Source organism: Leptosomus discolor, chromosome 20 (genome assembly GCF_034619465.1).
Source record: "Leptosomus discolor isolate bLepDis1 chromosome 20, bLepDis1.hap2, whole genome shotgun sequence".
In the NCBI taxonomy this organism is placed as follows: domain Eukaryota; kingdom Metazoa; phylum Chordata; class Aves; order Leptosomiformes; family Leptosomidae; genus Leptosomus; species Leptosomus discolor.
In genome coordinates this window covers 8,605,526-8,632,140 of record NC_141410.1, presented here as the reverse complement: position 1 = coordinate 8,632,140, position 26,615 = coordinate 8,605,526, and the positions used below count along the sequence as shown (strand labels likewise).

The 26,615-nt window shown below is 45.2% G+C and overlaps 1 protein-coding gene across 2 annotated transcripts in view; it reads left to right on the top strand.

The window, feature by feature from the left end:
- The window catches only part of DVL1 (dishevelled segment polarity protein 1), an 88,483-nt gene that overhangs the window by 59,130 nt on the left and 2,738 nt on the right, over positions 1-26,615 (top strand). Inside the window, exons 5-14 of one of the 2 annotated variants that reach the window (XM_086475962.1) lie at positions 6,050-6,188; positions 12,899-12,992; positions 14,000-14,069; positions 14,869-15,008; positions 15,330-15,406; positions 15,878-15,945; positions 17,591-17,668; positions 22,061-22,192; positions 23,058-23,225; positions 23,732-23,938. In XM_086475962.1, coding sequence (XP_086332088.1) covers positions 6,050-6,188; positions 12,899-12,992; positions 14,000-14,069; positions 14,869-15,008; positions 15,330-15,406; positions 15,878-15,945; positions 17,591-17,668; positions 22,061-22,192; positions 23,058-23,225; positions 23,732-23,938 — 1,173 coding nt within the window. Of the gene's footprint in view, positions 1-6,049; positions 6,189-12,898; positions 12,993-13,999; positions 14,070-14,868; positions 15,009-15,329; positions 15,407-15,877; positions 15,946-17,590; positions 17,741-22,060; positions 22,193-23,057; positions 23,226-23,731; positions 23,939-26,615 lie in introns of both variants that reach the window. The other variant, XM_086475961.1, reaches the window with a different exon arrangement.

Genomic DNA, 26,615 nt, shown 5'->3' with positions numbered 1-26,615 from the left:
AAGGAAGGATCACAGGTAGAGATGTAATTTTTCTCTAGGGAATTGCCTAAGTTTAAATTTGCTGTATTATTCTCGTGCTTCAAGCACAAGGTTTCACACCAAGCATGCAAGTGGAAAGAGGTTTTGCTCTGATATTGCTGTGGTATTCTCAGTGAGGTTAATAAAGTGAACTAGCTGGGACAAGTGAGCCCTGTGAGGTAAGCGTGGACAAAGTTACCTTCTCTGTGTAAGTATATATATAAATTTTAAGGTATAACGGTGGTTACATTGTGGAGGCTACATAAGCAGACAATTTTTTTTTTTTTTTTGGAGAGGCTTTTTATCCAAAGAGGCTTTTGTATGAGTTGAGGAATACGTCTTTTCCTTTTTCACACTAATTAGTAGCACATCTATCACTGGCATTAGCTTCATATAAAATCAGTCTGAAAGAGTTGAGCTGTCAGTATGTCAGAGCTCTGCTTTCTCTCTTAAAGTCCTTGTTGCTTTGGAAAGTTGGCCAAGTCCTATTGAGTAGAGTGAGGATCTTAATTAGAAAGGTGGGAGGTCTGCCTGGCACATGTTCTTGGGACCCCTTGCTGTCCCGAACAAAGCTCCCGTGTCGGTTTCCTGAGGAGGAGTGGGAAAGGGGACTGTGGAAGCTCTAATTAGGGAGGTAATTAAGGGACAAGTTTTCTTTGGCATTGGAGAATGTTTTGTAGCTACTGCCTGTTTCTGACAAGTCTGCAGATGTCAAGTGTCGACACTCGCGTTTCAACACCGGGTTTGCTGTGGGGTGAACTTAACCGTTGTGCAGCCAGCTGAAAAATGCCGGATAATGACTGTGCTTTGAGAAGCGCTTAATGTGGGCACACTTGTAGATCCCCGAATGTTTGGGAAGAGGAGCCGTTGCAGATTTCCAGTCGTTCCTGCAGTATATGTATTCTTTACCGCAGTGTGTCCCAAGGAATCCGAACAAAAAGGGCTCAGACTACAAAACAATTGCAGTGGGAACTCTTAACAGTGGTAGCCGAAAATACTCCTCAACTGGTGCTCTTTAAAAGCTCTGTCATGTATAAACAACTATGAGGGGGTTGGTGAGCCCCCGAAGGTTTGAAGTGACCAGATGGCCGTGCGTGGGATGCTGGCAGTGTAGGACTGTGCCTGTGAGACAGGAGCTTTGCTACTGGTTGTAATCTCTCCTGCGGCGTGTGTCTAGAAGCCTTTTCTGGGAGCTCTGTTGAGCTTAGAGAAGCTGTTTAAGGGTTCCAAAGACCTTCAAACACAAGTCAGGGCATAGGGATGTAGCACACAGGTGGGACAAGCATAAAGCAGGAGGGGACAATGTCATACTCGTCGTTCTTCACTACTTACGTAGCAGTGACTCTGACCCCTGCACGCAACAGCGAGCTGCGCAGATGGGGTTGCGAGTCTTTGTTGAAAAAGTGGTGACACGTTTCCCGTTAACAATTGGTGAAGACTTTCTGCATTGGTGAGGATTGGAAGCTCTGTTGTTTTTTTCTCTTAACTGGGAGCTCAGCTGCGACTTCTTCCTGGGATACTCTTGTCTTCGTTCTCTGCACTGTCGCGGAACCCTCTTTGCAGCTTCCTGGAGCAGATGCTGCTCTACTCTCTTCTGCTTTCAAGGCTTAACTTGGTTTAGTACTTTGATGTGCTCTTGTCCCTCAGGCAGGGCCTGCTCTGCTGTTGATAAAAGTCAAGGAGGACATATTTAACCTCCGAGGCAATGCTTTATTCTAATCTCTGTGACACGTTGAAAGGCTTTTGTCAGACAGGCTCAGTGAACTCTGTCATCCTCTAATGAAGAAACAGGAGCGGGGGGTCAGCAGGGCAGAAAGTCCCGGGTTGTTGGTGGGACAGGCGATGAACCAGAGCAGGGAATGATTCTTGTTTAGACTAAGGACGTGGATACCTGGGAGTAGTTTATGAATAAACCCTTTATAATCATGGCTTGCAGAAGTACTCAATTATAACGATGGGTCCTGACCCCCCCTGCCCCAGATAACATTGACTAAATTAGAAAAACTTAGAAAAGGGAATTTTAATTGGGTAGAGAGATTACAAAAACTTTGTGGATTTAAATGCACATCTTAATTACCCAGGAAACCTTTCCTGCGGATACAAGGCTACCTGGTGCTCTTCAGGAGGTATAGACATTGTTAGAATTGAAGTGCGTTTGCATACTGGTAAAGCCACTTTTATCTGTTGGAGCAGTGTGTGGGAGCTGCTGTAAAAGAAGTTCTGGTTCAAACAGGAAACGTGAAGTTGAACCCCTTTTGTTTAATTTTTAACAGAGAAGATATAGATGGAGAAAGGAAAGGGGAAAAATGTAAACAGGAGGTATTACTAGTATAGTGATCTTATCTGGTCTGGTATATAAACCAGGTGTATTTTTGTTGGAATATCTAGAAGTATGGATGTTGATCTCGACTATCAGTGCCTCTTCACATCTGCAAAATGAGACTAAAAGCCCTTCTCTTTACCTCACATCTGTCGACCCATTCCAGTTCCAGCTGAATCCAGCTGTGCACTGGCTTTTAGGGAAACAATGAAGTGAACCTTTTACAGTGCTTAAAGAACAATGGACTTCCATTTTTGGCTTATATCAAATGATACGAGAAAAGCCATAAATTGAAGCTTTAATTTACGCAGGTAGGGCAACACATTGCTAATCAGAAGCCTTTAAAAATAAATCTTTGTATAATAGATCTATTTAATTGTTGTAATAACATTATAATAATAGTGTGATAGAACTAACTTACTACAGAAAAGTTAAGAGTTAAAGAGATACAGGGAGGAAAACTGCATTTAGATATGGGTTTTTCCTTTGTTGGGGTCCTTCCTTTGCACCTCTGTAGTGGGACTGAGTTTGGTAGCTTGGATGTGGCATGCAGAAAAGAACTTAGAAACTGGCACTGTGTTTTGAAAGGCACAGATTTAAGGTCCTTTTCCATTTCCCTCTGTAACGCTGCGTTAGCAGTGTTCTTCTGGCTGTTGCTGTGGCTGTTTGGAATGGGCTTAAAGCAATGAATTTCTGCTGATGCGCTGTTGGGATCTGACTGCAGCGTTCCAGGTGCAGTCCTGCAGGCAGCAAAACCCCGTGTCAGACCGAGCCATGGCAGACAGACGGAGTGCAGACCTTTCTGCCCTCAGTCATCCATCTCAACTGGTCCGTGCTTTCCGCTTTCTGTGTACCTAATGCTTGTGAAGAATCCAAGGGCCAAGTAAAACACCATATAAATCTGTGTCTTGTCTTCTCAGCAGTGCGTGATGCCTGCTGCTGTAATCTGATTTTCCCCGGCAGCGCTTTACACGTGAGGACTTTGCTTTCCTTCCCCGTTAGAAGACAGGGGTGAGACGGAATGAGGTTTTTGTTTGCTTATTGTTTCTGGTGGGTCTGCTGAACCTACAAGACAAGCCTAAACCACATGCTTTGTGTTACTCAGATCCCCCGTGTCAGCAGGACTGTCCTTTTTCCCTCATTTTCCAGGACGGCCTTGCTTCCACTACAGCACGTTGTCCCAGGCCATTCGAGGCGCAGACCTGGCTTGCCCACCCCCTGAAGGCAGCCGTTCGCGGGGCAGGGTTTGGCTTCTGTGAGCGGTGCCCAGTCTCGATGGAGGAAGCTCTGGAGGTCGGTGCCCGCGGGCAGCTGAGGGGACGCGGGAGCCCCGGCCGCCCTCCCCACGGCCGCCCCCGGAGCCTGAGGCCGCTGCCGGGAACCGGCGCTCTGGGGAGGGGGCAGCGGCCCGGCCCGGCCCTGCCCCGGTGCCGGCGGGGGAGCGAGGGGGTCCCGGTGCCGGCCGGGGGCAGGGGCTCGGCGGCGGAGCGACAGGGAGCGGGGCCGCGGCCTCGCCGGACCGTGCCGTGCCGATCGCCCGCGGCTCCGAGCGCTGCCCGGGCAGCGGTGGGGGCTGGAGAGGGCCCGGCGGCTCCGCTCCGGGGCGGCGGGAAACGGGGCTGCGGCTGCCCGGCGGCGGGAGAACGTGTTTGATGGGGGAGGAAGGATGGAAGGGGTCCCTGTGAGGATGGAAGGGGTTCCTGTGAGGATGGAAGGGGTTCCCGTGAGGATGGAAAGGGTTCCTGTGAGGATGGAAGGGGTTCCTGTGAGGATGGAAGGGGTTCCTGTGAGGATGGAAAGGGTTCCTGTGAGGATGGAAGGGGTTCCTGTGAGGATGGAAAGGGTTCCTGTGAGGATGGAAGGGGTCCCTGTGAGGATGGAAAGGGTTCCTGTGAGGATGGAAGGGGTTCCTGTGAGGATGGAAAGGGTTCCTGTGGGGATGGAAGGGGTCCCTCTGAGGATGGAAAGGATTCCTGTGAGGATGGAAGGGGTTCCTGTGAGGATGGAAAGAGTTCCTGTGAGGATGGAAGGGGTCACTGTGAGGATGGAAGGGGTTCCTGTGAGTAATGAAAGGGTTCCTGTGGGGATGGAAGGGGTTCCTGTGAGGATGGAAAGGATTCCTGTGAGGATGGAAGGGGTTCCTGTGAGGATGGAAAGGGTTCCTGTGAGGATGGAAGGGGTTCCTGTGAGGATGGAAAGGGTTCCTGTGAGGATGGAAGGGGTCCCTGTGAGGATGGAAGGGGTCCCTGTGAGGATGGAAGTGACCGTGGTCAGGGGGAGAGAAGAGTACTTTGGCCTCAGAGACGGTGAACTTTTCCAGGAGCGAAGAAGGAACGCTTTCAAAATGCTCTTCCCTGTGAAGCGTTAAAACTTCATAGAGACTTGTTAAAAAGCACCGATTCGTTCGTACCCAAGTAATCCATAATGCTGGGACAGTCTCCGAGTCGGGTGACATAAATAATTAGGCCTGCGTTCCTCAGACAGGAAGAAAATTAATCAGGTTTTTTTTTGTTTTTTTTTTATTTCACTGCTGAGCAATTTGAAACAGAGGAGTGAAGGCTAGCCACGGCGGGCTTCACAGCCAGGTATTTAGAGTGCCTCTTGGTTTTTCAAACCATGTTACTTTAATGGTTAGCAAGAACTATTAACCTTTGATGTGTACAGTTGCACAGCATCGTGTATTATTCCTACTGCAGACATTCCTCCTTTATGAAGGTTTTCTATTCTGTAGTTGAAGAGCAGATCCCTTGGGCCTGGGAGGGCATTGTGAGTTTGGAGAGTGTGCTTTAAAATAGGAATCTGTCTTTGGAGCCTGTTATGTTTATTTCTTGACCAGGTGCGTTATCAGGCTGAGCCTTTCTTGTCTGAGGGAAGGGAACATTCTTAGGAAAATAGAGCACTTAGAGATTATGGATCTTCTAATGAGAGGTCCCTGAAAGGAAGCAGGCAGAGGACTTTGCTTTGCAGAGGAAAATCCACAAAATATCTCTAGAAAAAGATGAATTACTGCTGCCTTCAAGTAAATGGCATTCTTACTGAGGGGATTATCTACAGGAATGTTAGTGTGTCTGACAGCATTCATACAGCTAGGGATTAGTAAAAAATTGTTCTGAAGCATCTTAGGCGTGTGGAATGGTCAAGACAAATGTGACTTTGATATAGCTGTATCACCCAGACAAGGTGGTGTAGGTGTGGGGACAGGAACTCACAGCACAGGTCAAGAGAAAGGTGGTTTTATGGGTCAGATGTTAATAGATTTCATCAAGGAGTGTTGTTTAATGTTTTCTGTGCTGCTAGGCCTGTCCATACCAAACTCAAATGGTGTTACCTGCTGCTTTTCCGAGATTTCATACGTACCTTCCTGCGGCCATCAACTTCTCACGGCCTTTTTCATTGGTGTTCTGAGACTGTTATAGTACTTGTTCGTGCCTGCTGCTTCTGCCTCGATCCGTTTATGGCTTGCCCAGGAACTGAGCCATAGACAAACGGAAAAGTCAGGAAAAAGGCAGGCGGGCAGGCAGGCCAGCCAGGGCAGTAGGCTTTCCAGCCGTTGCGTGAAATCAGGTTCTGCAAAGAGCTCGGTTTCAGCGTGAGACTCCTCCTGCAGAGCTGCCCGCAGCTGTCACTGGGAATGTCGTGCTACTCCCAGTGCCACTTCTTCCTTGCTCTTCCTCTTTGCCTAGTAACACCCCATTGATCTTGCTTTTACAGTCCCTCGGATCAATGGCCATCCGAAACTGGACAGACACCGCGAGCACCCTCCTGGTTACGACAGCTCTTCTACCATGATGAGCAGTGAGCTGGAATCCAGCAGCTTCATTGACTCCGATGATGATGACAACACGAGCAGGTAGGGCACTGGTGTGGTGACTGAGCCATTAAGGACCGTTTGCATCTGTTTCTCAGCCACTTGACTGTATTGCTGGGCTTTCCTGAAACCTGCTGGCTGGTGAGATGAGGAGATTTGTATATTCTCTTCCCCCACCGCCACCCCCCCTTTTTTTTTCCTGCTACATATGATTTGAGCACTGATAATTTGTCAGTGACATCATGTTGTACGTAATCACTGCTCTGAGAAACAAGTTAAGTTATTGGGGTCACTCTCCAAGCTGCCTATAGCCACTGTTCCGATTAAGAGAAAAATTCTGTTCCTGTTCTTTCCTTCTAATAGCAAGAATGATCACATTTTAACATCAAAGCAATATGCAACTGTCTACCTATTTATAAAGTAATGGTTTGAATATTGTAACAAAACACTTTCAGCATAGGTTCCTAATAAGTATTCACTTCTCTAAAGCTGAATTGTAAAGGAATTCCTGTGTAATTGCATAGTCTGAGACCTATGAGCAGTACAGGAATTCATCAGAGTTAATGCTGTTGCAAAGGCAAGCTGTGATGCCATATATTTATGACTTCTTAATTATTTTTTTCTTTTTGTGCAGACAGAGAATGTGAATTATTCCTTGCTTTTTTGCAAGAAAACTCTTCATTTCAAGACATCCTTGTAAATCTCTTAAAGATAGTTTTGTTGTTCCATAAAAGGTTTCTAAGCAAATACATTTCTCAGATTCAAAATTCCTATTTTTAAAGATGTAAATTAAATAAAACCAAATATTCTTCCCTTTCCTGGCTGCGCTGACAGCCTTCTCTGAACCCTGTCTCTAGAGCTGTTGCTCATCCAAATGAGCTATGAGAACCCATTACAGGTTTCTGTTAATTGTCAGAGAACAACAAGGTCACGCATCTCTGGTGGCTCATGGAGATCTGTAGCTGAAACAACTGAGGTGCCATGTGATGTTCTTCAGTCCTAGGCAGAATGGAAACAGCAGAGAACAACTGTTCTGTGTTTACAAACAGATCATTAGCTTCTCGAACTCGGGAGATCCGTTTGGTCTTGCAGTTAGGCATGGCTAAAAAGCCTGTTGAAGAACAGCAGTTCCTTCAAATTCCGTTTAAAGGCTGGGTGTTTCCAAAGGGCTGAAAGGGTAACGAAAGGAACGTTTCAGATTTGGTCCTGAGTTAGTTTCAAGAATTTATTTTGCAGTTACAGTGAAGTTGCCAACACCTGAAGATACAGAAAATTACCCTCCTGGATGCTTTGTACTTCAGCTGGGTATTCATGTGCATAAAGGGTTGGCAAGATCAGTAGTTAACCTGAATGTGCTCTAAACTTTCCTAAAGCCTTTAGGGCTTCTAACCCTCTTTCCTCCCTAAAAAATCAAGTCCACAGAAACAACAACAACCCTGCAGTTGATTTTGTTTCTCGTAAATAAATTAATCATTTCCATGGCAGCAAGATATGCAGTAGGGCAGGATTAGCACAGTCGGGGTGGCCACAGAAGCACATTATGCTCGACCCAGCTAAATCTTTCTCTGTTAATAAAGTAAAGCTTCCTGCGTCTGACCTGAGAAGAAAGAGACTCTTCGAAGCTGCTGCGCAGGCCTTTTCCTTTCTAGGCTAGGGCAGAAGCTTTTGGCACACGGAATAGCTGCCAGGCCAGCCAGTCAGGAAGAACAACTAAATGGAATGCTTCAAGGTATGCTGTTGTGCTACGGCGATGATGTTCTCGAGCAGATGAGAGATTGTGCTGGCAGGGAGAAGTTTTCTTTAGAGGCAAGTCCGGCCAAATAGAAAATCGAGCATGCTCCAGACCTGCTGGAGACAGCGGCCTGGGGAAAAAGAGGTTGAAGGGGGTAAGTTTGTTTAATAACAGCGGATGAACTCTGGTGTCAGAACCTGCCTTGTAAAGGAGACTGTACGTGGAGGAGGTCACTGAGAGAAGAAGTCAGATGTAAAGGATGTGACTGTCTTGGAAGCGAAGAGGTTGTAAGGTCGAGGATGCTTTTCTGACAGTGTGTGTTTGTCGTGGTTTATTTTATTTTTAACTTGGAGCGGTGCAGCAGAGTTGGTTAGCTTCAGTCTGGGGAGATTCTGTTGCATTTAGTTAGAGAGAAAGAATAATTTTGTGTTTCAGTGCATTGATTTGTTCACAGATCTTACAGGACAGTACAGAACCCTTCAGGTCGTGTGAGTGCAATAATTGATTTCCTTTGTTTTCAAAGTATGATATAATTGAGCGTTAGTGTTTGCACATAGAAGGTGCTGTTTTGAGTACAGATGGATGTAGGGAGCTCATGGTGAACTTTACAGTAAGAGTCTTACTTCTGTCTTCTGTTAAGCAAGTAAAGGTCTAGCAGATGTGACATCTGAAGCTGTAGGATTATTGTCAGCGACTTGCAGTTAGTATTCTCAGTTCAAAGTAACTAAAATAATTCACTGCAAAAAAAATTATTACATTTATTTCTCATTTAAGAAAGTAACATTAGATCTTTTAAAACTATACGGATAAGCTTTCTTTAACAAATTGTTACCTTTTTTCCCTTCCTTGTGGGAATGCAAATTGGACAAATTATTATTATTGCTCTTTTTTAAAATCTTTTCTGTGGGATTTATTAGCTTTTCTGTTGGAAGTGCAGTCTGGGTTTTGGCCAGTGGCTAGTGCAGGAAATTGGTCGTTATGATTCCAGATTTGTTTTTCATCTTTGCACTTTATTTTTCCCAAAAGCTCAAATACACCATTTTGTTTTGCTCGTCAAATTGTCATAATAACTTTTAGTCATTTCTGGGAATACTTCGGAGACCATAATATTGCTCCTCATTAGAATAACGCTACTTAGCCTCCAGATACTCCTAGAAAATGAGATATGCAGTGTTTATGAATGATTTGGCAAGGCTGTGGATTTAAAAGAAATGACAAGAAGAGGTGATGAAGTGTGCCATAGCTACGTGAAAGTAGGTATCGGCTTGACTCCTTTTTAAGACATTGCAGAGGCTGTGAAAGCCGATGTTTACAAATATGCCTTCAGACAGCGTGAGAGTCTTCCTGAAGCAATCTGTCTTGCCTTCTACTTACACGCAGGGTTATTAAGGCAACTTCAGTCACTGTCCAGCTTCCCCCAAGAAGGGGTGAAAAAGGGGAGTCGAGCAAGCTCTCCGTTTATGGTTTCTCCAGTGTAATAATTAACAGTTTCTAACGTTTATCTGTCTAGAAGCCAATGTATAAGCACAGAAAAATGTTTCTGCAGTGCCTTCTGATCATCAGTTTTGTGCAGTAATGTGAGAGGCTGTGTGAAGTAGTTACTTCTCTCAAATACCGTCTGTCCCCCTGAACTAAACCTGGACTGGGGCTTTTCTAAGGAGCTGATTTCCATTCTTCCAGTCTGATGCTAAGTAGAATGAAAAAAATACCACAGAACGAACTTCACTTCTCACGTATTAGCATCTGGTAACTGAAGTTCAGAGATTTGCCAATAAACTCTGTTTTTGCTGGTTTAATTTAAAAGAAAAAATCCAGAATGTTTACTGCTTGCAGAGGAATCTAAACTTTTGGTCGTGTATTGAAATTTAATTCATTTTCCAAAGTAGTCTCACCCCCAAGTGGCCAAAGTAAGTAGGTAGGGCAAAAGTGAAGAAGGAGCACGATGCTGATATTAGCATAAGCTGATTGTTCACACCTTCATCACCTCACTTGTGCTCTTTCTGTGGCATACTTTGACTTTTCTTCTTTTTTCCACTCCATCTTTTTGAACTCATCCCTGATATATCTCTCTAGGATACCAATGAAAGTATTTTTATGTCCTGTGCTTGATGATAGATGAAAATATCCCTTCTAGGGACTCAGAGTCAGAGAGCAATTCTGTTTTCTAGCTATACTCAGTGCTGGCAATAGGTATTTTTGTCCAGTCCAATTTTAGAAAATCAGCCTAAAAGCTGGAAATAATAATTCTTTGTTTTTCTGAGCAACACCATATTGATGTGCGCTAGAGCAGGAGGAAGAAGTTGGCATAGCCAGTCAACCTTGGCAATCAGCAGATCTTATGTGCTGTCTGTGATCAGGAAAAATATTGACAGCGGAAGTATGCTGCCGTACATTGGAAGGTACTTTCAAGTCGCTTACTTTTTAGGATGTGAAGTGCCATGAAATAGCACCAGATTACTGCCAAGCGTGCTTGAGACAAAGAAATGCAGTGATCTGTCTGCTGAAACCCTACTGCTCCTATCCCTAATTTCCGTAACTCGCTATCCAGATAAAACACTCGTCGTCTGGAAGGTGGAGGAAGAGCTTTGCTACTGGGTGAATTCCCATCAGGGTCTCCTGCTGCAGGCAGCTGTGGCTTTCAGTATAATTTTCCTCTCCGTTTTCTTTCTCTGCTATATGAACATTGCTAACTTAAAATTGCTTTTTAGAGCAGGCAATGTGAGCCAGAGGCATCACCCCTTTCAGGGATGTGGTAATGGGAAGCTGAATAAATGAAATTATGTGTATGAATTTAGTGAATTCTCTTTATCCACGGTAACCATTAGAGGATGCCTTTCTAAAAAGGCTGCTGACAGGAAGCATTGCATACTCCTTAAACGAGGCACACGGGGATAAAGCCAAAGAATGTGATATGGCAGTAGGTGTAATATGTGTGTAAACAATGAAAATCAGTTGCCTGGATGCTGTGAATGACTTTGAAGTGTGATTATAGTAGCCAAAGGGACAAATAAAACGTTAAGGTTTTGTCCTTTCTGTGACGGAGTAGCTCAGCTGCCTCCAGAACGAGTGGAAAGTCTTGCCGTGTCACGTGAAGGAGCAGGGCTTTCCCACCCCCGTGTTCTGTCTGTGGCAAGGAGTAGAGCCTGTGAGCAGAGGGTTTGTTTGCAGGTTGGAGCGCTCATCAGTGGAAGAAGGGCACTCACACCTCTCTCAGAGCCTTTGAAGGTATCTTGTTGCTTGACTTGTGTTTATGCAGGCAAGCTCCCCCAGTGTTTTGCCTCTCTTTCTCAAAGAGCAGGCAGGTTCCCTGTGATGTGAGCAACGTGCTTTGCCTTTCTTCAGATTCTCCTCAACTCTTGTGTGCTGGAAAGTTTTAGCTGCCATCCTGCTAATGAGACGTTCTGGGAGGGAGAAGGAAGAGAATGAAAGCAGAGAGGAAATAGGAGGAGGGAGAATATCGGTAGTAAAACGTAAGAGGAGGTTTTTGTGTCAATCTTTGCCAGCACTTTTAAGAATAGTGGTGAATGCTGGACAAGTCCAATTTTGGGATCCCTGCATCTGCGAGACCTCTGTGTTTTTCCTGTTGGAAAGGTAAAGCCTCAGAAAACTGGGTGCTGTGAGCTGTTTCCACAGATTGAGAATTATCACATTTTTGATCTCTTTTGAAAATACCACCTCTTGGCTGTTTAAATTAATTTGCCTGGCTGGGAGGGGAAAGAAGGAGTGTGTGAGGTTAACGTGCCTGAAATAGTTTGTGAACTCAAAGAGAATGTCAAGGCATTCACACCCTCTGAGCAGTTCCATCATCTGTAATACTCAGCTCAGTATGCTTGACTAAAACACACCTGCTTTATGCAAGATGGGTTTCCCGGTGTGGTGGGTTGTAATCTCATGACAGCAAGCTCCTTTTTGAAGTTGCTGGTATCAAATTTGGCTTGAGGTATTCTAGCCTGTCTGCATGTGGCTAGAGCTTTGAAGGCAGGGACATGGAGACCAGGGAAAAAGATTGGCACCGTTTTCTTTGTGCCAGTTCAATTACTTGTGTTGTATAGGGCTGGATTTTTTTAATCTTAGTTAATGATGGAGCATTACTTTGTCTTTTTTTTTTGCCGTTCTTAACACAATAGAGGAGAGATGTCTTTGCGGTGTTACACTGGTGTGTCTGAAATCTAGGCTTTGTTCCAGGCTTATGAAATTAATTTGGCAAGTCTTTTATGTCGTTCTCTGTCTCAGTCGTCTATCTGTAAAATAAGAATGATTAACGTTCCTAACTCTTAGGGGGATCTGAAGGATTTATATATAGAATGTGGAATGTTTAGGTTCTACAAGTTTGAAGAGTCTGAAAAAAACCCCACAACCAAATAAAACTAACCGAATATGTAAAGGTAAATCATAGTCACTATTCCTCTGTCCCTGTTTGGTAGTAGCTATTATCAATTGCTACTTTATTTCACTGAATTCAAGCACTAATATTAAAGCTCCTGTTAACAGGGTAGGTAGCAGGAGAAGCAAATACTTGCCAAGACTCACAAAAATCAGTATTAAGAGATTCTCCAGTTTGTCGGTTGTTCTCTCAGAGCAGAGATTAAAATCACTCTTTAATGTACAGCTGTTCTTACAGTGGGCATTGTTTTGGATAGGCCTGGAGTCAGGACCGCCTTTAAAGTAGTGGAAGATGGCTACCTCTGACCTTTGGGTGGTTAAATCAGGGTGATATGCGCCTGTCGAGATGTGGGTTGCACTCAGTCTTGCTCCCAAAAGAAAGCAAGCCAGTAAATTACCCTCTCTGATCCATGCTGTAGTTTGGTGGTAACTTCTCTGCGCTCCTAGGCAGAGGCTACGATACAGCACCCACTGGGACTGAGCAGCAATTCAGCAACGAGCAGGGCGATACGCTGGTGGTGTCTGTATGATTTACTCTCTCCTGCATTTGTAGGAATCAGCCTTTTTTTGGCAGGCTGCGGAGAAATGCAAATGGCTCAGCTTTACAGAGTTGACATTTGCTCTCGATTTCCCTCAGGTTGAGTAGCTCCACTGAGCAAAGTACTTCATCCCGGCTCATACGGAAGCATAAACGCAGGAGGAGGAAACAAAGGATGCGGCAGATTGACAGGGTAAGGTTGGCATCATTGTTTTCCAAGGAGGTGAACCGTGATTTTTGAGTGTAGCACGTGAGTTAGGAAGGGATCCAGAACAGGTCTGTGCCCTGTTGAATTCATTGCAAAGGCTCCCTTTGGCTCCGGTCTGCACTGGACCAAATCTCTAACATTTGAAGTTCAGCAGCACTGGAGTCAAGACTTTTTCTCCTCTCCCTTTCTCTTTTTACTGTTCAGTGATCCCATTTCTTGTTGTCTCTTTCAAGACCAGCCTCTGCAGGAGAACCTTCGTTACGCTACTATGGCTGATGTGGGCGAGGGGTGTCTCTGGTGTTAGACATTGCTGTGTAAATCTGCTGAAAGGAGAAATGGACGTTTATAGGAAATCAAAAATCTTTTCTCTTGCTTTTCTCCATGCTAGTCCTATGGGGGCAGAATGGGGATGGCCCAAATGGGGTACTTGTTCAAGTAGTTACTGTTTCGTTCTCCTATAAATGTCAGTTTTCACAGATTAAAGAATGGTGTGTGTACATTTAATCACAGGAACTGGAGTCATGTTTTAAAAGATACTTGACAAGCACACTTGTATTTCATTTTGGAGGGCGGGGAGTGTCTGTCTTCTCACTTCCTGAAGGATAATGTGTTGTTCATTCCTCTCGTTAGGGAGGAGCTGTGGATGCAATAATTCACACTACACTGAGCACTTTAGTATTTCGATGTCTGCCTGTCAGTCAGGAAGCAGAAATGATTCAATGTGAAGTTCAGTTGAGAAACCGCAATATAGGAACTTGCTCTGTGTGCTTTGTAAACAAGTCTTTGGAGAAAGGGCAGGCTGTGTTCAGATTTTTTTTTTGCTTACAGATTCTAAATGGAGAGTGATTTTGAGGAGGCCACAATGGTTTCTGGATGCCTTCCAAATGGAAACCAGTTAATCAGTTCCTGATGAATTTATCTTTAATAGCTATTTTTATTGTCTTACTCTTGAGCCATTTAAAACCTTGAGAATTTTCTGTTGTATTTTGCAGTCGTCTTCGTTCAGCAGCATCACTGATTCTACCATGTCCCTAAATATCATCACTGTCACACTCAACATGGGTAAGAGGATAAGCAATGTTTTTTATGATGAATTTCAAGTGATACAGATGTATTTTCTTATGGTGTAGTAGCCTTTGGAGCCAGTAGAAAGCTCCTTGATCTGAAAGGATGCCAGTTGAACTAAAGGGATCGGCAACTGGGAGTTGCTACTCTGTCGACCGTGCCTGGCCTCCTGTCCAGTGCTGGGTAGTTCTGAGCCGTTTGCCCGAGCAGATCAGTATTCCTCCCGAGAAGGCCGGGGAAGGAGCTGGAACTCCAGGATATGGAGTTCTGCTCTTATTTCTAGGAAAGGTGAGGGGTCAGACGTTGTTAGGAGCAAGAGCAGAAGGGCGCTGGGGGTTTGCATTTCTCCTACTCATGTGTTTCGTTGTTTAGCCCGATAGAAATGTGCAGGTCTGCCAGTTCAGCACCTCTCAGCAGCACCAGCTTCTTCCTGCCACTCTGACCTGTGGAAAAAACCACTGGCTAATGCTGATCTGGTGCCTGATTTCTAGCTGCAGACACGTCTTTTCAATGTTGTTTCTCTTGCTGATTTTTTGAATGTAACTTTTCAGTGTCCTGTATGAAAAAATAGTGTCTTTAGCAGCGTTTCCCTGCTGCCTTTCCCTGAACGTGCCAGGCAGACATGCGCCAATAGGGTAACCTGAGCTAATTGTGAGTCAAACCTGGCCCAAACAGCTGATGTGTTGAGAGAACTGATTTTTCAAGACTGAAGTAGCCTGGTGTTAGCTCTTCACTATCATTCCAATCACTTTGTTTGCTTTTTTCCTCCCCCACCCTCCACTTTCTACCTGTATAGAAAAGTATAACTTCCTGGGAATCAGCATTGTAGGACAGAGCAATGACCGGGGTGATGGTGGCATATACATTGGCTCTATTATGAAAGGAGGGGCTGTGGCAGCAGATGGCCGAATTGAACCAGGAGACATGCTTCTGCAGGTTGGTCCGTGTCAAAAAATACGTGCTGCTGGCTTGTACGTTGGTGGCTCAGCTCCGTCGTCCCACCAGATCCGTGGGCTTAGTAATCAGTTAACGGAATTCATTCGTACTCGGAGAAATGTGTCACAGAGGCTGTTACCACTTAAATCTGTAATCCTTTGCGAACTCTGCTGGATAGTTGATGTGCTCTGAGAAACAGTATTTCTGCAGCTGCTCAAAGGAATGGAAACAGTGAAGGCAAATACATTTGGAAACAAGTGATTAAAATGTCTTGAAGTTTCCCGCTGCAAAGCCTGACCTCTGCTTGTTGCAATGTTTCAGGTGAATGATGTCAATTTTGAGAACATGAGCAACGATGACGCAGTACGGGTTTTACGGGAAATAGTCTCCAAACCAGGGTGAGCATATTATATTACCAAATCTCTTGCTCCTTACCCTCCACGTGCAGTTATTGGTATTGGGCAAACCTCGGAGAAATCAACGTTTTGATCTCCGTAAGCAACCAGTGTGACTGCTGATCTCAGCTCTGAACCTCTCAGTGTGAATGGTGAATAGGTGAGACTGGTTCCAAAGTACCAGCCAAAACCAACACAAACTAGGAGGTGCCTGGTTTCAGTAGCGCTGTTTGTTTATATGATGAGTGTTTTAATATCTCCAGAGCTGATCATTTGACAGATTTCACCAACGGCGCTCATGATCCGTGCAAAACCAGAAACATCCCGATACTGGTTCGCACTGAAAATACTTTGACAAGCATCTCAAAAGCATTCTCAGAATGTGCTTGGGAGCTGTTGAACAGGAATAAGTTTGTGGCAGTTGAAACTTCTCTAGGGAAAGTTTAGAGTCACCCTTCTCTTCTTTCTTCCTAGACCTATCAGCCTAACAGTAGCCAAATGCTGGGACCCTACTCCCAGGAGTTATTTCACCATCCCCAGGGGTGAGTACCTATGGCTGCTCTTTGCTGGGGTCCTGTGGAGGTCTAGAATCTTTTCAGCTGCTTTGGCATCCAACAGATTTCCATTCCCTGCAAGTTTGATGCTTTTAAGTTTGGTTATATTGTTTGTTTGCTTTTTGTTTTGGGAGGCAGGGGTTTAAGATACTCTTTCTGAGACTCCAGCGCCCACTGAATTCGTGGGAGCTTTTCTTTTGGTTGACATGGCTTTGGATCAAGCTCTTAACCCTTTGGTGGGTGTATCCTTGTGATCTTAACCTTTCAAGGGGTAGAAAGTTTGAAGGATAACTATACTTAAGTGTTAAAAAACCTCATTTTGTCATCTGTACACTTCTTAGAAATAATCTAAACTGAGTACTTTTTAAATTTGTAGCCAACGTTGTTTGATATACATAAAACCTCTTGAAAAATGATCTGGTTTTAAAACTTCTGGCTTCACAAACCTTTCAGTAGCAATAAAAGATCCGTGCTCGTGTGACAAACACAGCTGCCTCCTACTGGTGAGTGCTCTGCCTATGGTGTTGAAAGCAGCTTGTTACCCGTCCTTCTAAGAGGAGGATAGCATTGTCCATTGGATGTAATGCAGTAGACTTGTGCGGGCTGCAGGAGCCCACTCAGCGAAGTTGCAGGAAAACCAGCATAATCAAAAGAAAAGTCCCACAAATGACATATTTTGGATTTGCTACAGGGAGAACTTGTGTGTCGGTTTGTCCTTTGTTCAGCGAAGGCACGTGTGTTACTGTCCGACGTATCTGTTGTCGGCTAAACTGGTTGCAATAACCTGTGGGATATTTTGTGGAAATACCTAACATGGGCAGAGCTCTTTTACACAATTTCTGGTTTTAAGGCAATGAAGCAACAGCCACTATCATTCAGAGGACAAGTAGTAATCCAGATTATGGGGGAAATGGAGTTTGATTCCTAGCTTTAAAAATTACTCGCTACGTGGCTCTTCTTAAGGCCTGAGTGTAATTTTCACTCTTCTCCGACACCAGCCTCTTCAAATGGTCTTTATATGTCTTGTCTTTATTTTGCAAGACTGTTCCAGTCCTAAAAAGTTTCATTATGGCCACTGAAAACACCGAGAGGGGAGTTCATGATGCCTCGTCTCTGCAAACGCAGACCTCTAGAGTTACTGTTCTGATTCACCTTCAGCAAAAGGTTCACCTTCTGTCTGAGTGGTTGTTTTGGGTCCGAGACCCTTAGCCGTAGGAAGAGATCTTCCCATCAGCTGGGGCAAAGCATTTAGTAGTACTTCATGCCGTAAAGCAAAGCCTTTAGTAGTACTTCATGCCACAGCAAAACGAGAATCTCTGTCTCACTGTATAGAACAACAGTGGAATATTATTACTGGACTGGGAGCTTCTTTCCCGCAGGGGGAAATATTTCACTCCTGTTGCAGTTACAGGACCGGGGCTGTCCCGTATCAGGCTGGTGTGGCAATTGCTAGAGGAAACCAGCTACTGCTGGCAAGGTGCTTTGTGTTCCCTCGTGCTGGGCCTATCTCACTTGTACTATCAGAACGGCAAGGACTTGTGCACCCCCAAAAATTCCTTCTTACTCTACGTCTCTGTGTTTACCGCAAATCTGATTCCATCTGTCTTTTTCTCCTTTTCTGGTTGTTTTGCAGCTGAACCAGTGAGGCCAATTGACCCTGCAGCGTGGATCTCTCATACCACAGCCATGACGGGAGCGTACCCCCGTTACGGTATGAGCCCCTCCATGAGCATCACCACATCTACCAGCTCCTCACTAACAAGCTCAATTCCCGATTCGGAAAGTAAGTCACACTGCGGCCAGCGCAGGGCAGGCGTCTTCTGCTCGGGGCCAGCAGTGCAGAGCTGTGCGCACAACCGACCCCGGCCACGAGCACGATGAGAACGACAGCCGCCACCGAACTCTCGAATGCTTGCTTAAATTTGTGATTCTTACCGGGAGCGTAAAACCTTGTGCCAGAGGTCGGAAGTGAATGCGGTGGTGTTTTTCCAGGGTTCGCGCTCAGGAAGAGGTGGCTTCTGGTCCCTTTTGAAGTTACAAAGCAGGCCTCCGACTTTATTCCCTCAGAGGAAAGTGAGAGCTTCCTCTTTGCATTTGGCTGGTTTTAAATAAATTTAAATCGTTTACTTCAGGTAGATGTCACTGCGTAATAACGTCAGTGTATCGTTTAGGCACTCTTCCACTGGTATTGGCGTAGCCTTCTTTTGTACTTTTTTATACTTTTAGAATGATTTTATACTTTTTAGAGTTTATTGGACAAGGAAGAAACCAAACGTAGTGTCCCGAGTGAAAGTACAGCTCGAGTTCAGCCTTCTTTCCTGGCCTGTCTTACCTGTGGCAGTCTCTAAACTAGTCATAGCCATGTAACCAGCAAGTTGTCATGATTCCTTATCTTGGAAATTGTTGCTTAGACAATATAAACTCTTCCTTTCTTTTAGTCTTCCTTTGCTTTCTGGTGTAAGTACGAGATGAAAGCTAGCATTTGGTTTGAAATACCTGGCAGTAAGGCAAGGGAAATAAATGAGGAGCATGTGTCTCTGAGAGCCCTGGCCACTGAAATCTTGGTTCAGGAAGGTGTTCGTATTTAAAACAGCCATTCTGTTTACTTGACATGGAAGCTTTGAGGTCCTTTCCACCTCATTAGTATGTGTTTGTTTCCTGTAATGTTAATACGGAAGAATTTCTCTAGAGATGCAACCTTTCTAACAGATTTCTTCATCTGTAGCAAGGAGTTTTATTGTATTTTTTTATATACACAGAGAAATCTCGAAGTGGCTTTAAAGTTCTAAGGAGTTTATCTCATTTGTGGAGCAATGCTACCTCAGTATACATTCACTGAAAGCCAGATAAATACTTACATGTGTAACGAGGGATGCTTAGGTGTCTGCCAGGTCTGGAGTCTAAATTTAGGACTGAGTAACTTTTTTCATTTTGCAAGATTTTTCCAGAAAGAAAGGCAGGACATCATTTAGAAAAACCAACAAAACAAAAGGAACAAGAAAAACACCACTTTGAGGATTTTAAAGACCAATGTGGTGGTGGTGATTAGCGACAGAATCTTTCCTGGACAAATGCATGGCTGAAGCGTGAAAGTTGCATTTGCAGGGAGCGGTTAAGTCCTGTCAGGCTACAGAGGTGTCTGCCTCGTTTTCTTCTACCCTGTCTCGGATTTTATAAGCACATAGTTCCTGGAATTAGCCCTCACCTTGAATTGAAAGGGCAGTTGTCCTTTTTGGAGGTGTGGTAGCTCAGTGCCCCTTTAGGTAGGAGGTGGCACCACTGAAGGGGAGATGCATCTGCGGTAGAAAGCAAGTGAACCACTTTCCTGATGACTGCTTTATCTTGGGATGTGTTTTCAGCCTTACAGGTGCTAAAGGTTGCTGGAATCAAATGTATCTGCTTTTTGCTGTCAAACAACAAGAGTCTGTTACTCTGCATTCCTCTTGAATATTCATGTATCGCGTGCCTTGAAATACAGCGGGGTGTTTGGGAAGCGCGGAACGCAGGCGCCCTCTCAGTCATACTTTTGAAATAAAGGTTATTTGGGAGCAGAACCACATCTCTGGAGACAGCTTCTCATTTCTGTGCCAGTGACTCGCAGTGTTTCCTTTCCTGAATGCAAGAAAACGCGGAGTACCCCGACCTTTATTGTGACCTTCTGCTGAACCCGCCTTCCTTCAGCTCAGTCCTGTCCCCCGCCGAACACGGCAGGCAGCACCTCAGGGCCCTAGGTACAGAGAGCGCCTGTCATGTGAGCCTCTTTGGCAGGAAAAGACAAAATTGGGGAGGAACAGAGGAGGAGAGAGAGAGGCGAGGAGAAGCTGGGCATTGACATCTCAAAGAACGAAGCGCTTCGTGCAAAACGGGGCTTTCTGACTTCGCGTGTTCCAGTGCAAGATTCTCTGTTTCAGTTCGTCTGAGGCTAGAGCCGCTGGTGTTTGAAGCAAATACAATATCTCTTCTACAGTTCCTGGCTGTGAAAGGGGAAGCAGTGAATTAATGGAGTCATCTTAGACAAGCCTGTTTCGTGGTTCCTTGTTTTAAGCATTGTAATGCCTGCTGGTTTGCTCTGTCTGCCTAGCAAGGCCAGGACAATGTAAATGGACCGAATAACTGCCTTCCTTCTGACTGGCGTTCCTTTGCTCTCTAGCCTCGGGATCAGAAGTGAAGTCCTCGTACCTGCAGCACTTGCACAGCCACCATCACGTCGGTGCTAGTGATTAAAGTAGCTGAGATTGTGGGGCCGTACAAAACGCTGCCGCACAGTAGGAATTATTCTGTGTTGGCTCTTTATTTCCTCAGGTGCATTTCTTCAACAACAGGACTGTGCAAACCAAGGCAGACTGAGGTGTTTCTTAGTAATTATTGCTTTAAAAAGTATCTTGTTCTCCAGCAGTGAGAGAGTGTTCCGGCTGAGGCAGGAGAATATTCTCTCACAGTGGTTTGTGAGCGCTGGACTCGCTGCCTCAGTCAGTGCAAACTCTTCTCCTAGTTTTCTCTGCTAAAGGTAGATTTTTCCTGTTCTGCCACTACTTCCTGCAAAGTAGAGCTGTCCCCTTCCATGAGATTAACTCCAAGTGTTTCAGTGTTTCTTGAAAGTCTTGCAGTTTCGAAACGCAGCCCACTGACGTTGTCGGAAAGTTTTCTTTTTCTCTTGCATGGATTTCAGAAGACTTTGAATTGAGACTTCAAACTAGTTCTGCTTACTAGTATTCAGCCTGAGGTACTGCGTGATTCCCTGGGGCCTTTCTGTTTGGGCAAATGTGTCCTTCCTGACTCAAATAAGGATACAAGCCCCAGTGGTGGTATTCCGAGTGGTAGGACTTGGTTTTCCTGGAGCATACACCTCTCTTATTACCAGGATCTGCTAATGGGAGAAAAATGCCACTCAGAACCAATAACCAAAGCCCTGAGAAAGAGCTTTGCGGTAGATCTGGTTCCCCAGAAGGGAGTTACTGTCTGTGCTGTCCCTCAGCTCTGCACATGCCTCTGCAGGCGGTCAGGTAGTCAGGCCCACGGCTGACTGAGTCCAGACCAAAGTGGGTGCATTTGAGATGCATCTGCGGATTTGTCATATTTGTACAGCAGGTAGCGGACCTAGAAAATACCGATGATCGTTTGGCCAGTGTTGGTCGTTATATGCAGATTGCAGGTCTCCAAGAAAATACAATTTATTGCTCCCCACGTACTTTACTTGAATATTGGTTTGTTGGGTTTTTCCCCCAAATGAACATGTTGCTTTTTGCCACTAACCAAACTAACTTCAAGCAAAAGCAAAGTTTTAGTGTTTATTCAAACTTTGTAAGTATTGAAACCGCATGCAGGGATGGTCTGGGATATTTTCATGCGTATTAGCAGTGCATGTATTGAAAGAAGCATTTTCAGTTCTCATTGTTTCATGCTCGTTGTACCTTTTATCAAAATTTTGGGTTGCTGGAAAAGGACAAAATTGGTTCCCTTGCGCTTTTGAAAGGTGGGTGATGCGGGGAGCTGGGAGAAGGGAGGGGAGGAGGGTTTCTGCGTTCCTGCTGGAGAAGGGTCTGGACTACAAACACAGGACACCCATGCTTGACTTGAATTTTCTAGGGCTGAGAAGATGGGAGCAGGAAGGAGGACTGGGTGCTATACCCAAAGAATATAGAATTGTTCCTGACAATTAACCCAAAAGTTAAAAGAGCAAGCCAAAAAACCCCCTTGTCCTCCAGAGTTTTGCATACAGTGCACTGAACCGTTGGGTGGGTAGGGGCTGTCCGTGGCAAACTGAAATGGAAAGCAACGGTCACAGAACTCCTTGGGTTTCCTTTTCTGCCAGCCTCAGTGCAGCGTGGACTGAAAGAGTGCAGTGCTGAGCTGTAGCTGGTTTGGGAAGTCAAGGCACGTAGGGGCTCAGCATCTCGGTGCCTAAACTGAGCACTGAGCCCAGTCTCTGGAGAGTTGGTACAACTGCTGTTTTGTGCCGTTGATGAGGGTGCATTTGGGAGCCTTTGTGTCTTTTTTTGTTGGTAACGCTGTGTCTTGAAACGTTTCACCCCAGTTGGGAGCTGAGAAGTTCTTTTCAGGCTCGGATCATTTCAGAGAAGCATGTAACCTTTCTTCCTTTTAGAATTAGAAGAATCTCCCTTAACTGTGAAGAGTGACATGGCTACTATTGTCAAGGTTATGCAGCTACCAGACTCAGGCCTTGAAATTCGGGACAGGATGTGGTTAAAAATTACCATCTCCAATGCAGTGATAGGTAAGCAGATCAAAGGAATGCCAGGGGGGGGGGAAACAGTGGCTTTTTGGAAATAGGCTGGAGAAGCTATATGAACTTTTTTTTTTCCCCCCTGGCTATGACCTCTTACATTCCCTTGACTTGGTGTTTGTGAACAATTCTAAATGTGGTGGGAAATAACTAATAGGTTCTGTTTGAGCCTGGACAGCCACAAATACTGCATGTTTCTCATGCCCCCAAACAGCTGGTCCTCAACCCTTAGTTGTAACGTCTCAGGTTTTCCAAGTAACTACTTGTGGCTCTAACAACCTGCCCAAGCTCAGCAGAGCAACAATCCTTGTGATTCCCATCCCGAACAACCACACAACCTTCATAAAGCATCTTAACTACATTTAAAATTGCCACAAGTAGTCTGCCTTTGATTCTGACCTGTGACCTGAACTGTGCTAACACGTAGTCAATCTAGGTTGTAGTTACTTTTTGCTGAGAAAGGGATTGGAACCCAGGTCTCTTGACAACATAACATCTGCCTCTCGAGGAAGATGACCCTCCCACTCACTATTTTCTGTAAATCCCGTGTTGTTTTCATTACTGTGACTCAGAAGGGGTTGAAAAGTGTAACTAGAAAATTTTTTGTTAGTGTGGCGTTCAGCTGCATGCAAGATAATTCTTTGCTTGCTTTATTCGTGCTTGATGGTAACTGATTTAGTGGGTGGGCTGAGTCGTGAATATACGATTTTAAGCTCTTTGCAGCAAGATTGCCACGTGTTCATATTTGTGTTCAGTAGTACTAGTGGGCTGTGTGGTGATGTGAAGATTAAAAAACCAGAAAGGATCAGTTTGGCTGGGATGATCCTGTGTCTCCTCTGCCTGTTCTCATTTTTAGGAGCAGATGTGGTTGACTGGCTTTACACGCACGTGGAAGGCTTCAAAGACCGACGGGAAGCTAGAAAATACGCCAGCAGCATGTTAAAACACGGCTACCTCAGGCACACTGTGAACAAAATCACCTTCTCGGAACAGTGCTATTATGTCTTTGGAGACCTCTGTGGCAGTAAGTTCCCTGTCTGTGAAGGGCAACGCTGCGTGTGTGTTGTCTCTTCTGGGCTCGCAGGGCGCGCAGAGGAGAGTCCTGAGGGAGAAGTGGGTGTTTCAGGACAGGCCGTTGTTCTGAAGTTGCGTGAGAAGTGGTGGATCCTTCCTGGTGCACCAAGCGATTAGAGCGCTTGGAAGAGAAGGACGAACTCGTCAAGTGGGGCGTCGCACTGAGGGGTCGGGAAAGCAGGATTGATTTCTGGTGATGCCACGTGCTCCCTGCTTGTCACGCTCAGTTTCCAGCCTGTACAAAGTGAGGGTGATTCCTCCTTGAATTACAGACATGCCACAAAGGTACCTTGGTAAATGTCGATGTCTGCCCTACCGTGCGTGATATCTTGAGTGAACTCTGGAGGCTGAGTCCCTCTAGTCCCTCGCCACGCCAGCTGCTGTGTCAGCCGTGGCAGTAGGCAGGAGTCAGCTGCTGCTTGAGAGCACAGTCTTCAGCTTTTCTCTCTTTTCCAGATATGGCTGCACTGAACCTTAACAATGGTTCTAGCGGAGCCTCGGATCAGGATACCCTTGCTCCACTTCCACATCCCGCTGCTCCCTGGCCATTAGGCCAAGGATACCCGTATCAGTATCCTCTGCCCCCTCCATGTTTTCCACCAGCGTACCAAGACCCAGGCTTTAGCTATGGTAGTGGCAGTGCAGGGAGCCAGCAAAGTGAAGGTAAGATGGTTAATCTGGTACTTATTTCTACAGCTGTCATTATCCCTAACCATTTGCTTGAGTTCCTTCGTACTGTCTGTGCTCCTGTCTTGTGGTTTTGTATGCTACCTGCATGGATTTGGTGCGACTGCACTCGATCAGAACTCTTTGTGCCTGTGATGGAGTGGGTTAGCCTTTCAGCTCTGTATCGAAACTGCCAGCGATGTTTTAACCGAGTCCTAGACTAGACCAGACTAGAATAGTTCTGTACCCCGTGCAAAATGCCAGTGGGGAACTGGAGCCAAGTTGTTTGTCGTGTCCACGGTGGCATGGGCATCTGTGCTTTCCTACCCAACGGCACTCCGTGGTAGACTGCTGCTTGGATAATGCTGATCAGGCCAACGTTAACGACTCAATTGTCCACCCTGTTAAAACAGATAAACTGTTGCCCCCCTTTTTAGAGGTCAGAGCCATTGCCAGCAGTGGGGCTGCAGTTGCTTGATATTGCCAGAAATGAGGCCATTTCGTTGCTGCTGGAACAAGGAGTAGAACCAAGGTGCTCTTGGCTTTCGCTTCAGTGCTCAGTACAAAAGGAAAATCACTCTCTTTGCTTGTGTGAGACAAGCGTGAGGTGGCCAGCCAGATGGTTTACAGGGCTGAAACACTGCTCACAGGGAGGAGAGTCTCTTTTGTAATATATGACAGGGAAAAAAAGGTAATACTGCATGGATTAAAAACCTGACCTCCTCCTTTCCTGCCTTAGGATAATTCTGTGGTTCATTTTTAAACCTTAGTGAATAAAAATTACGTATTTTTTGGCTGTACAGATTTTTCTTTTCTTTCTTTTTTTTTTTTTTAAATCACTTTCAGAGTGAGTTTTGCTTTTGAAAATGCTGCCAGTAAAGAAAGAGTAGGATTCTCTGTGTTTTTGTGGTGAACATCCAGTAACTTGGATGTAACTTCCTCCTGTTTCCCACAGCCAGTTAGATTTTGCAAAATCGCACAAAAGGATTTCATAACAGGAACTTGCTCACATTTTAGCGCTGTTGCTTCCCACCTTATCTCAAAATAAGAAGTGTCTGTGAGGAAGCTCGCAGTGTTATCCAGAGGTTTTAGAACTGCAAGCTGATTGTGCTGGAAAGAATACGATTATTTTATTTGGCAGCTGGTTCTGTGGGCAGTAGAATATTAGATCTCTGCTGCTGGAATAGGAAAGGTGTGGTATTTTATCCATGCAACCTCTGTTACTGGCTAAAGAGAGCCTTATGAAAGGCACTAAGGTATTTGATTTTGAAAGGTTTAAACGCTTTCCTTGTTCTTCTTTTGGAAACTACACTTCTGTGTTGTTTCTTGTTTTGTAACTGTTATTCCCTTGTTTTGTTCTGAGCAAGCGTTAGACTGAAGGATTCATAGAGGAATGGCTGACTCTAGGGGATTGGTAAGCTTCACATGCCTCAATAATAATGAATTCACAGCATGATCATTTAGACTCTTGTGACCCAAATGTTTAGCTGTATTTTTTTCTTTTTTTTTTTTTTTCCCTTTTTTTTTTTGTTCTTTTTAATTGTCCTGGACGCTCAACCTGTCTCAATGCACACTGGTCCAATAGCGTGGCATTAGCATATCAACCTGTCTGGCCCCTGTGTGACTGTGCTGCAGCAGCTACAGAGGGAATGGCATCAGATCACTCGCTGTCAGCTCAGATGGGAAGTCCTATTGCCAGTCTCGTCATAAAATAGAGAAATGAATAATCCCAGCTCCTAATTTATTAGTTTGATGTCATCCATGTGGGTTGGATTTATCTACCAGTGCCCTTCTACTGCTCATTTACTGAAAGACACTCGAGTGCTGTCCAGATGTTTCAGGCAGGTATTAAGAGTGCTGGGACACAAGGTTGCATTGGTCAGTCTCCATATAGAGTGTTAGAATGGAGTTTCTGGTGAAGTCTCTCTTTTGTGTGTGATGTTAGAGCACTGCTCCAGAGCCCAATGAATGTCACGTGGTTTTGAGATGAATGCAGTGTATTTGCTGATGATTACAGACAAAACCCCAAGATTTGGGTCAAGAGACAGACTGAGACTGGGTTCTGGCAAGCGAGAGATGAGGAGGAAGATCTAGCAAAGCTTGGTGTGATGTTGCAGTTCTGTCCAAGGCTCTGTTCCAATTTAGGTTGCTGCTTATTTCTTCTGAGCCGCATCATCTGTCCCTGCTTGTGGTACCCAGGGCATAGGTTATTTTTAAAGGCTTGGGCAGGTTTGCTCTAGGGAATGGCACTGGTGTGAGGACCAGCTCCTCTGCAAAACGCCATCTCTCTTACCATAGTGCTTGGGTCAAAGTCACATCCCTGTTCTGGTAGATGCTCACTGTACAGATGGATAGTGAGGGATCGTCAGGTTACAGGCTGAAGAGATGTAAGAAGCAGGAAGGATGGGTTTGTTCAGGCTCACAGGATGTCAGTTTGTTGAGACAGGAACAACAGAAGGAGTTTCAGAGCCTCTATACACTGTCTCTGGAGGCTCTCCTGCCCCTGCCCAGATGGATTCCTGTGGAAACTTCTGTTCCCGTGAAGGTATTGAGGCAGCTGGAGTCTCTGTGGCTCTGAGGGGTGGAAGTTTGGTGTCCAGCAGTAATAGAGAGGGAAGGCTGATAACATGTTGTGGCAATGCTGAGTGCAGCTTTTGTGGGCACCTGAAATGCT